The following is a 13,034-nucleotide window of genomic DNA, read 5'->3' as shown; positions in this document are numbered from 1 at the left end:
GAGACTGTCTCCGACGCCGATAATATTTATTACATCCTTTTTTACTGCAACTATTACCCACCGGTTCCTTATAACATCACCGGTAGCAGTCTGCACCCGAAAGTGTCATACCACCCGAGGTTCGAGAAGGAGTTTTTCTCATTGACCGTCGATTTACGTCACCGTTACGCTACGGTACTCGTTATCACGTCAGTAGCATCCCATGGACCCATGACCTAGTCAAAATTTTCATTCAGTCGTGAGAAGAATTGAGATATTTGGCCGAATTGGCCGAAATTAAAACTGTCTTATGACGTCAATAAGACCACGGTAATGACATTTTTCACCTCTTTGGTATATCGAGCAGAATAATCCTAATAGGATGTCACATGGGAATTGTGATTTAAAAAAAGGGTAATTGCAGATCTACGTACATTTTCGAGTACATACTTTCAAATAGGAAGGTAGGTAGGTACTTCAATAAACTGTGATAATTTCGCACGATCCGTTATCACGAGTCAATTAAACACATGTGCGTTTTATTTGCGAAAATTATAACGTGGTCATTTGTTCGCACCTACCTACGTGATTTTTGCTCATCTCTCTCTGAAAATATTAAACGAACCATGTACAAATACCTACAAAATATTATGTATCTACCTATACAGGTTTACACGATTACTATTGTGTGGACTTATGTAGCCCATACGTGTGGCATTTTTGGTACATAGATTTTAGATTGTGAACGGAAGTTGACCGCGAGTTGTGATGAACATGAGAATTTAATTACGAATTAGTATTGCGAATTACAAACCGTCAGATTACAGAATACGGATTAACTACATAGCAATGAGCATGAAGTGATGGAATTTTACTATAGCTAGAACTCATATTTCTCAACACCCACTAGATAAATCACACTTGAAAAATTTCTACGAGATTGAATTTTTCATCTTTCAAATTGAAATTCTTACAAAAATACTTGAAAAATGTATTTTCCATTTTACACAAAATACCAGAAGAAAAATGTTTTTCATGTGAAAGCAAAATGCGATTTAAACTTGGGAAGTATGTAAAATATATCAATGTTGAATTTTTTAGACGTGATTCTTATGAAAAGTGAGGAAAATTGCCTCAAATTTCAGGTTATCAGTCTCATTTTTCAATCCTCGGTGAATTTTTGAAAAAATCAAAGCCCATTTCCCATGAAAAAAATCTTCATTCAAATGGAGTAATGGAAACTCCTCCGAAATCAACAGCTGTGGTGGTTTCGTGCTATTATGGGGCTTCCAATAAATTTCTGGATCAAGTATTCAGTTTTCAAATGATTCAAAATGACGATAAATGGAATAGTAACTTGAATATAAACCCTTCTCGTGTTCTTTTTGGCGGATTTAGCCACCTTTTCTTAAAATCTGCCACTTCTATGATAAAGCCCATACCGCTAATCAACTGAAATAGGTCGAAACTTCAGATATACGATCACAAAGATCACCAGAATATTTAATTTGAGGTTGTAGAAGTGATCACTTTTAATGACTCCTTTGTATGGGATTTTTTGAACAGTAAGTAAATTATTCAAAAAAAAAAAAAATCATTAGTGGCTTCAGAGACGTTTAAAATCATCATCAATCGTTTTGGTCATCAAATTTTGATATTGTCATTTTTTCAAACTGATTATTTACCTACCCACTTACAAAGAGAATAACTCAGCTGACAGAAAATTTTTCGAAACGAACAGAACTACGAGTAAATCGAAAAATCATACAAAAATACATAGGTACACTATCAGTAAAAATTTCAGGTGTCTATAAGTAAGTTATACATTTTAAGATTTTAAAGTACATTTTTGAAAATTCCTGGCTAAAAATGGGGGAAAATCAAAATTTTATCAAATTGAATTAAAAAATTTAATTTTGTGGATAAGTAGGTAAGCCTACTCTATTTTTCACAGCCCAAAACGATTCAGATACTTGAAACAGTTTTAAACCATTTTGAGCAGCTCTGAAGCCTTCAGCAGATTTTTGAAAGTTCGAATATCCACAAAATTTTATCCTTAGGGCACTTTTTGCAAATCTCAAATTTATTTGAAATCACCTCTGAACGACTCAGCAAATTAAAATTAGAGTAAGTAAGTAGGTATATCTGAAGTAAATTTCAACTTTCCAACAAATTGGGGGAAATTTTTTAAAAATTTGAAAAATCAAAAATCTACTGGAAAGTTTCACAAAAATAAAATACACACCAAATTTCAGATTTCTAGGTCAATTTGGTAAAATTGCCATTTTTTCTCATTTTTGGCCCAAATTTAATTTTTAGAAATTCGCCAAAAATCGAAAGACTCGCTTAAGCACCTAAAATGTTGACTCGCGGTGTATTTTTTGTAATGCTCTATCAATTTACCTTTCTCCGGTTCAAAACTTGTTCAGTAGGTAACTATTGTGAATTTCAAAAAAAAAAAAAAAAAAAACGACGTCAAATCGAAAAAAATGTAACTTATGCAACATCTGAAATTTTGTTTAATGGTGAATTTTTGGATATTAAGTACTTACTTGAATTTTCATTATTTTATTTAAAAACATTTTACTTCATTTCTCCAGAAATGATAAAATTATAAGTCATTCTTTTTTTTTTTTTGGAAGTTTTGCTTAGGTATAAAACTGTCTGGATTCTCAAAAAGTGATTTCCTGTAATAATTTTCAAGTCAAATCAAAAACCTTACAAGGAGACTTTTTGTCAAATCCAATCCAATTAAAATTTAGCTCTCTGAAAGAACGCCATCTCAATCACAATACAGGACCTTTAGAAATTTTCCAACCAAGAGCTGGGAAAGAAATGTCATGATATCTGATATAATTTTTCTGGTTTAGATTTACCTAATATTTTTCTGATTTGAATTGAAAAACCTCTAAGATAAGGAAAGCAAACTGGGCCATATGAATGTGAGGTCATCAAAGGATTTTTTTTTAAAAAAAACATAATTTCTGGAAAATTTATTTTTCTGGATTTAATTCTGCCTACTTTTTGGATTGGAATAAAAACTTTTCAAAAATTTCAATTTCAGACAAGGGCAGCAAATTGGCCCGAGCGAAGTGAGGATACTATATCTATTTCGAAAATTCATTATTCAAAAAGTAAAATTACATCATTAATGAGGTAGGTGAATCAATTTTTCAGCGAGTACGAGAATTTTTGAAAATTTCTGATTTGAGAAGTGGAAGTAAATTGTTTTTAGCTGACAAAAAATTCCAATTTATTCGTTCTAAAGTTGGAAAATTCGGGAAATTAACGATTAAAGTTGAAAACAAATCATGAAAGCAGCCATCAATTTAAAAGATACTTATACAAAATTCATCTGTCATCACTCATAAATAGGAAAATTTTTGAAAGTCTGGATCTCTCGTCAGTTATTGCTTTTTCCCAACTTTTCATTTATTTTCTGATATTCCTCAACTTTGTCAGGGGGCGGAAGGCAGCTTGTCTCCAGCCCATTTCACTTCGTTCCTGCCTCAGGATCAAGTTTTGAGCTGCCGAAATTGGTTTTTGGATTTTCAATGAATTTTTGAAAATGGTAGAAACAGCCTGATGAAGTATTAGCTATACTTACAACTCGGTAGTTTTTACTAAAAGCTTCAGATTATAGCTCCAAAATGGCCCCAGTCGATGAGAAGGAGAGAAAAACAGTTGTAGGTTGGTGTCAGCAACTGCACCAATTTTCAGATTTTTCTACAAATAAATAGGTAGGTACATCTCAAGTTTGTCTACTCTTATAAAATTTGATAACAAAGTTGTATAAAAAGTTTTAAAAAATTTTAAATTGTAAAAAAATTCTCAAAAATTCTCAAAAATTACTCAAATTAGCTGAAATTTGGCAGTCGTGGGGTTTAAAACATCCTATTCTCAAAACCCCAATTTTTTCTGAAATCAGAGCTAAGCTAGGCACCTCACAAGCACTCGATTCTCTTATCAGAGCACTAAAACAACGTCAGATCTGTATCAAAATTTGTTCAAACAGTCAAACAAGCATGTCAGCTTAATTTCCTCCTGCTGATATACACAGATTGCACTTATGTTCGGTACATTAAAATAATACTCAACTCTCAAGCTCACTCGTTTCTTTTTTCTTTTTTTTTCAAACCGAAAGAACAACATAGTTAATGTTAGCCGTGTTACGAGCACGTTAAAACGTCGTCGTTGCCATAATATCGTCATGATTGCAGCACATACACTGCATTCGTTCACCTCCACCTTCACCTCCACTCTTCGCGGTATACATTGTAGCATAGCATACACCATATCTGCAACATATTAGACTGGTTTTTCGCGCACGAATGCATTAAAATGCGTTGCATTAGACGGTGAAATGGGTTCTCGTAATATTGCAATTTTAACGTGGCTCGTAATGTCACGCAAAATGTAATAATTTACAACCTGCTTGCAACCGTTAGCGTTTTAAGAACATGAAGATAATTATATGGTCGTGTTCCAGAGGATATTGGTTATACTTACTGGAGGTTTTTTTTTAACGCGAGTAAACTTCAACTGGATGTACAATGTACATTCGGTGTTTCAACTGTTTCATGGTGTATCAATATAAAATGTATACAAAGTCTCCATTGATTATGGACCTATATTCAAAATTAACGGAATAACATCATTGTCATTATCCGTATGACAAAAAAAATCACTCGATTGATTATTTTCTCCTTCTTTTTGGTATTATCATAATTTTGAGCCTAATTGCTTAAAAAATGCCCAAAGAAGAGAGACATTATTTAGCATAGGTACCTAGGGAGTGGTGAAAAAAACTCGTATATGAGCATAACCGAAACCACTATTCTGGCGTAAATGTTTCTTTATAGGTTTTTTATACTTGGAAATATCGCGTGTTAACATTATCATTAGGTCATTCGAATGTCCGGAAGTACTTTATCAATTTCGTAAATGGAAATATTAAAACGTAATTAACTAGGATAAAGGGGAATTATAGAAGAGAAATAAGCCGAATGATAATAGCTGGAAAGACATTGTAGGTAGAGATACCTATGTACGATACATCCACACAAACGGTTCATCGAGAGAGACTTTGAAGAAGAAGAAAAAAATTCATTTTCACGAAATTCTCTCGAGTAAAATACCCACACACAACGATTAAAATAAACGAAAGAATAGGTGCTTAATACAATGTAAAGTGTAAGTACTCGTATATAAGTGCCACATGGTATTACTTACAGTACCATTAAAGTACCTAATATTTTGTATTTATTGAAAAATATATTATTTTCACCGCGAATACTCCGTATAAGAAGCTCGATACGCTATGAAATGAGTCGTAAATTATAAACGGACAAGAAGAACGTGAAAAATAATATTCTCTTTATTACTTACTACAACGACTTTAATATGTACTCGTAATTTTTATCGAGTAAAATGATTTATATGCCAATTTTATACCGTAACGTTGGTGTAAATTGCGAAGAAAAAAAAGACCAACGTTTACCCAAAACTCTGTGGCTAAAATAATTATTTTTCGAAAATTTTTAACGAAGTAGACAATAAAACGTTAAAAATTTTTTATATTAATTATTTTCGTCCAATGGCTATAAACCAAGTGGAAATTTTTTCCGCTAGGTATAGGAAACCAGTCCTTGAGAATGTTGGTAAATTTATCTATCTACGATACCTATAGATTTTTTAGGTTAGGTGTACACTGATGGTATAGAAGATGTGTGTTTTTAATCAGCACTGTATGTTTAGGAAGTGTATTTTTTTGTCAACGAATTTATGACTGCGATAGTGTTAGATTTATTAACAAAGTCATTGATGACTGGTAAGATTTGGCGAAGGTTTTGGGATTCGAAAGCAGGTACTGAGCAGGGTTAACAGGTGGATAATTTTGTGAGGATTTATTAGTGAAAGTTTCTAGATCATCTTTGGTTGATGGAGATTGAAATTTTTCGATGGTTGGAATTTTTTTTTAGTTTGGAAGATTGAGCTAAGTGATGTCGAAAAATCTTGATAGCGTTAACAACTTGGATAATTATTCGCATATTTTGATAAGAACAAAAATTTTGTAAAAAAAAAACGATCAAATTATGTCAGGGTATTTTTTTATTTGGTCAAAAATGCTTAAGCTCACACGTTGCGACGAAATATTTTACCTAAGATAAGAGTATGGACCAAAATAAGAATTGAAATGAACCTTTTCATACGTACATCATTTTGTACCTATACCTACCTCACATCTCATCTACGTAACTCGAAGATTAAATTTTTCACTAAACTTTCTCATAAACCTCCTTTGACGTCAGCAAGTTTGCATCAGCGAAGAATTTTACGGCTGGGAAATGCTTTTTACCGGAGTCTGCAGACCACATTCTTCACGTAAATATGTATTTTAGGCTGTTTTTTATTTTTTATCGTTCCACGCGGGCTAATTAATAATTGGCTCGCGCAGGTTTTGTGAAGGTGCGTACATTTGAGCCCACCGAGGTTGAAAAAAGAGACTGCGGATAATGATAAAAGATCACGTGAAAGCAGAAGTTATCCATATTTTCATTATCTCAACGAACAAGAGAATCTTAGCACTCTGTTAACTACAAATGAACTGAAATTTAGCTCATTAAAAGAACATGTCACTGCACACCTGAGGTTCAAATTTGAGGAACTGATGTCAATTTTTCAATTTTTGTAAAAATTTTCAAAATGACATGAAATACTTTTTACTTAGGTAAAAAAACAATTAAATCTCGAGATAAAAATCTTGAATTTATTTCTATAATGAAGTTGACCCACCCTCATACCCTCTAAAATCTATTGCGACCATTCTAGAACCGATCTGATACTTCCAGCCAGAATTGACTAGGATCCAGTACATTGAAATGACTCTATAAGCCACTGTAATCAATCTCTTTCTCCTCCCAAATCAATTGAGAACATTTTCAAACGCATTTGGCCTCACAAATACCTTCTGGAGCAATTTTATTATTCTTGAGATTGGCGAACTGGTAAAACAGAGTCAGTAACAGCTTTCAGTTCAGCACAAAAATTATCAGCAATCTGAGGGAAAGAATACAGAAATCGATTTTTAGATTTTTATCTCAAGATTAACTACTTTTGTTTCTACATTCTCAAAAATTCTCCAATAATCGAAAAGTCGACCTTGGCAGCTGAAAATTCGGCCTTGTGGTGAGAGTGACATGCTCTCAATCTTTTCAAAAATTTTGCATAGGAATCTTATCTTTTTATATCAAGAGCAAAAGGTGCAAGAAAAAAAGTTCTGAGAGGATTCTTCTTAGTTTCAGACGTCGTTGTTTTCATTTTCAAGAAATGTTGGAGATTTTCAAGCTCACAGAAGTAACTTTACCCAGAATAAAATGAAAGGACAGGGTCTAATCAGTTCTGGATAAATCTAATCCGATTAAAACTCAGATCTGTTTATAATTGGATGAGAGCAATGTCAAGATAAGAACGGATCTGATCTGATCTGATCTGATCAATTAGGTCTCCCTATTAAATCTGATCACGTCTGAGCAAATTCAATCCGATCAAAAATTCGATCTGATAGGATCTGATTAGATCTGACAAGGGAACCTCTTGAGGTGTCACACTCCGATTTGAACGGGGCCGCAATTTTTGGAAATAGCATCAGCTGCCCAAGTTCATTTTTCGATTTTTGGCGAATTTTTGAAAATTCAAAATTGACTGTTTTTGGCGATTTATGCTTTTTTTAAAAAACTACGTACTTGATCAGTAAAAATGGTCAAAATAAGTCCCAAAACTAATATTAATTACCCAAATCCAAATTTTACCATTTTCAGCCATTCTGGAGCCTCCAGCGGGATTTTTCAATTTCTCCAGAATTTTGAATTTGCTCCAGAAGGCGTGAATATGAAGTTGGACAACTAAAAATCGAGTTGTGTATTATACTCGACCTGTTTAACAAGTTTATCTACATTTAAGCCGATTTTGGGAGTGACACCTCAAGAGTGGTATTTTGACCAGCTTTTTTCAAAATTAAAAAATCCAAAAAATCAAAAGTTTCCCGTTTGTGTGGAAATTTGTGAAATTCACGCGAATTGCTGTATTTCTTCAAGAACTAACCCCCCGGAGCGCGAATTCTAAGTGTGTTTTTCGAAGATTTCTAAAAAAAAATCCGTAAACCTGAAGATTTGGGATGAAACAGCTCCAACCTCGAAAATCTTTTTTAACCATCCAATTACCCAATGATATTTTACCAAGTTTTTTGAAAAAATCTGAGGTCCCAAAAATACTACTCGTATTTTCCCCACACGTGTGGAAATTGGTTCTCTAAACTTCATTGTATACTAAATGGTATGACTAGAGCTTCGAGATCCCTACCCTACCACGCAAAAAACTACTCTCCCCAATCCTCTCATTCATCCCGTTCAATTTTCAACCATAAGTACGCATCAGAACCCAACCCTCGTATCTTTCGAGCATATCAATAAACCTTATTTTTATATTTTCAAACGTTATTTCCTAGTTAATGGCCATTAATGTCAACGCTGCGGATGGTTAATAACGCATATATTTAAGGTCATGTGCGACGCGACCATTAAAGTGAAGATACCCCGTAAAATTGTCATATTTTATACATACATACATTGAAGATACAATATTAATTAAGCACTCATCCATCATGTCCAGCGAACATCGTACTCAGTCATATACCTACTCGTAATACGAAATCGAAACGTGAGATCCAAATGCGCGAAAAAATCATGCTCGTAGGTACAGGTACTACTCAAGACCTCGCATCACGCTTCGTGGTATGCGTTCGTTAACCGATCTATTAAGTTTACATGCAACATTGTCACCTTTATTGGTATCCGATTACTGATTCTTATCTGGTGCTCGTCACCTTCATCATCTCATTAAAAAAGAAAAAAAAATACTCGTGAACCTAGGCGGAAAAAAATACCACACTAGGTATCGATTCGGTTAAACACGACGAATAAAGGAAAGAAAGAAAAAAAAAAGTTAAAATCAGCCCAAAACTAATGGTACATTCGCATGACTTATTGCCCATTAAATATCCGTTTTGTATGACTGATTAAATGTTTACCAAGTCCGCGAGCTTGGTATTCGTGCATATTTTTGATAACACGCTACGCACCACAGCGCCAGATTCTCAGCGTGGTTCGACCACGTTATGAATATTTCACTTAAGCATTCTCTCTCTCGCTCTCTCCTTATAAAGTCTTGTCGTACTAGTGACCTTTAAAAATAAAATTAATTAATATATGTTCTCCCTAACCTATATCGTTTAAATCAATGTTGACTTTCAAATTTTTCTTAACCCATTTCGCTCTACACATATTTATATTATAGGTCTATGTAAAATATAGCCATCTGACTGAATGGGAGATGTTGCGTTGATATGGGCACCTAATATACTTAAATAGGAAGTACTATAGTTTTTTCCTCGGTATATAAGCTCAAAAGCCTCGAGACTATAAATCGAATGGGAAGAAAATCTCTTTTCTACTTTAAAATGATTAAAAACTTATCAACTTACCGATAGCTGTCGCAAAACGAATGCATGCGAATATAACAGATAAAGTTTTAAATAAATTGGTCAAAATACTTGTAAATAGGTAAATCAGCCATTCCATGCCAGTGTCAGATAAAGTCATCCACTGGGTTATAGATTTGTTTCATATTTCTTTTGTCAAAACCTTAACCAGAAAAGTTGAATATGTACTTCAAACCACAGGTCTATATGGAACTATTTTCAGCTAGAGGAGGGGATGGGAACTGAGGAGAGTCAAAGACGACAGCAGTTGCTGAATCTTACAAATTTCAATTTCAATTTTTTCACTTTTAAGACATTAGAAATTTTTGGATTAGAAAACTTTTTAAGGGAGGATTTTCTGAAAAAACATACAAAATCAGTGTTGCCACTTATTACAACCAGAAAAAGTGTTTCAACTTATTTCAAAATTTGATCGAATAATTTTAGTGATTAAATTCAATGTATTTTTTTTTTTTTTTTTTGAATTTTTCAGCAAATTTTCCAAGGAAAAAAATACCGTTGATTGTGTAAAAATATCAAAAAAAAATTGTTCAAAAAATTTATTACTGGACAAAAATTGATGGAAATTGGTTTTAAAATATTTCCTAATCATTTTATAATTCAATACAACCACAAAAAATTTCAATTGTAATATCTCCAGCAACCTCATAAACTTTGGGAACCCCTGCCATAGCCAAAAAGAGACCAAGGAAGCTGAAATTTGCAGTGTCTATGCATCTTTTCTCATAGAAGTTCATAAGAATTAATGATATGAGAAAATCCACGACTCAACTTACAACTTTTCTCCAACCTGGACATGGAATAACCGAAGGAAAAATTTCTACATTTAATTTGCTTGGAAATAAAATACTGCTCGAAGTTAGGGTGCATTTGAATCACATTTACATACAATTATACCCATCACCAGGAGTGCCTTATTTATCTAAAAATATAGGCACAATAATACGTATGATAAATTCAAGTACAGGTACTTACCACAAACAACACGATCAAAAGGGCTCATCCAATCTGAAACGATAAAAATTGAATTAAAAATTAACCATAGACCATATACTTATACGATAATAGAGTAACTATTTGAAAAGTGGTTGCGTATTGTTGTGCGATGATGACGTCGAGATGATGATCCGAATAAATTCTGTACGACCTCTGAAAACACGAGGAGATAGAAAATTTGTAATGGTCGTTGTATAACACGCCATTAATTCATATACCACGAATAAAAACAAACCATTAAACTAATTTAAATGAAAGACGATCTAACAATAAAAACCAACGCACCGGACCAATTTCAACACGGTCGTGTCTCTCTCTTTCTCTGTACAGCAAGAGCTATGCTGTATGTATAAGACAACGTCATCATAATATCGTCGGTGTCGTCCAAAATATTTTCCCCCATGTTAGCCTATCTTCCCCTTTTGTATACCATGTATCCTACATATGTGGTCTAAAAATAATGCGTCATTTTTCGCCAGCAAGCCCGCGTATAGCAATTATTACACCAATCCCTTCTCTTTAAGTTTTATTTAAATTTTTTCTTCGTATCCTTTTTACCAAAACTGAGTCTAAACGTTGCTCGAGACATAAATCAACCGAGAGTTCGAAATTCATGCTTCTGTAAACGCCACCGCCATCGTTTTCTCAATAACACTAGGAAGTGCATTTTTAAGCCAAACTCAGAGCCAGTTTTGAATTTACGAGCGCAGTGTGAAAAACACATCAAATTTCGAGTCGTATATGCATATACGAGACACTCGTTTCGTATAGTTAGTTAATCTAAAGAGCTGGTATTTGTATAGAGATGAACGAATTTCATTCGTTTCAATATTTTACCGCGTGCCATGCCATCTTTTCTAGCAAAGACTCATACGATCGTAAAATTCTATAATACCAGGGTACACCAAATACCTTACGTACTACTAGTGAATAATCTCCCATACATGACGTAAAATCCTATCCTCTGCTCATTCTACAATACTCATAGATATCTGCGGTTACATTAAACAGACAATACTTTCTCGTAAATATAAACTATGTCATCATTAAAGACGCTTTTCATTTCGGAAGCAGATTTAAACACAGGGTATTAGAAGTTTACTCTGAGAACGAGTAGATTTGGTGAGCAAACGTATTGTAGGATAGTCTTCGAGTGCCAAGATTTTAAACGACGAAATTCTGCGATATTCAGATCCGGATTTAACAGTCGAGAATATTATTACACGATTCGTTGGTTTGTTCGTTTTCGAAAATTTATACACCTACACGTTTGATACGATGAGTTGGAGGGGGGAGGGGGTTAAAATATTTCGAATTAATACCCATAAAGTTTGAGAATAATTTGAGAAGTTATGAAGTAGATTTCTGTATAGCACAATCGTTTTACATATCTCCTACCAAAATAAAATGGCAATATCTAATTTTATGAGATGCCTGTATGAAATTTCCACTCAAAATCTCAAATTTCGCCCATCTCTTCCCTTCCCTCTCCAAGCCACGGTTTGGGGTTTTTGAGGCTTAGCCCACCCCAGTGCAGGAAATCGCCAAACTGCCACAGAAAAATAGAACTTCGAAAAAATCTCTTGATGCTCAATCAAAATTCATGAAAAAGATTTTTGGCTAATTATTTTCCTCGCACTTCAAGTTTGGGTTAGGAGTACCTAAAATCTGAGATCAGACTGACATTGGCAACAGTAGGCAGTTTCCCAGCATCCTCCTCTCTGTCTCTGGTGCTGGAAAAATCGAAAAGAACTGAAAAAATTGCTGAACTAGTTGGAACTAAAGCACATTAGTTGGAACTATACTCGGTCACTTGATTTTAGATAAATCAAAATCTGTCGCATAAAAAGGTGGGAAAAGTCTCTTTTCTAAAATGAAGTTGGAAATCATGGATATATTTCATGTTTGAAACATGCTTATAAAAATGAAATGTCATTGATAGAAATTCTACAGGATTTGTTTCAAGTTTTCGGAAATCTGACAGAACATGTCTGAAGTAATTTCGGAAACTCCGAAGGATTTTTTCAAAAATTAACTCAAGCTCAACAAAATGTCAGAGTGTACTTTCTAAAGATTTGACATAATTTTAACAATTCATTAATTTTTCCAAGTTCTTAACAGTCAGACTTGGTATTCAAAAAATTGACTTCAAAGTAACTTAGAGCGTCAGAACCTGATAATTTTTTCGAGTTCTTAAAAATCTGGACGAAACATTGTAAATCTTATAATTATGTATGTTTATTTATTTATTTTATTGGGTGCCATAAACAGCTACTATGGCTAGGGGCACCTCATCATTACATTTGGCACAGTTATCTACATAGCAAATTATAAATTATAGATATTACAAAGTAAGAAAATTTATACTTATGAAAGAAATCGATCCAATTTTTCTTCAAATTTTCATATCTATAATAGGTCTTAATATAGAGAAATTCGATTATTTCTTTCAAAAATTTGTCAAAATATATGTGTAACAGCATCAAACTGACTACCAACC

The 13,034-nt window shown here is 33.5% G+C and overlaps 1 protein-coding gene and 1 long non-coding RNA gene across 2 annotated transcripts in view; both read right to left on the bottom strand.

Moving 5' to 3' along the window:
• Positions 1 to 13,034, bottom strand: part of LOC135844908 (uncharacterized) — a 613,622-nt gene that overhangs the window by 267,635 nt on the left and 332,953 nt on the right. The window lies entirely within an intron of this gene.
• Positions 1 to 13,034, bottom strand: part of abd-A (abdominal A) — an 87,021-nt gene that overhangs the window by 61,753 nt on the left and 12,234 nt on the right. The window contains exon 2 of the mRNA XM_065363292.1: positions 10,514 to 10,546. Within this exon, the coding sequence (XP_065219364.1) occupies positions 10,514 to 10,546 (33 nt within the window). The remainder of the gene's footprint in view (positions 1 to 10,513; positions 10,547 to 13,034) is intronic.

The sequence above is a fragment of the Planococcus citri genome, chromosome 4, assembly GCF_950023065.1.
Source record: "Planococcus citri chromosome 4, ihPlaCitr1.1, whole genome shotgun sequence".
Taxonomy (NCBI): Eukaryota; Metazoa; Arthropoda; class Insecta; order Hemiptera; family Pseudococcidae; genus Planococcus; species Planococcus citri.
This window is presented reverse-complemented; position numbering and strand designations above follow the sequence as displayed.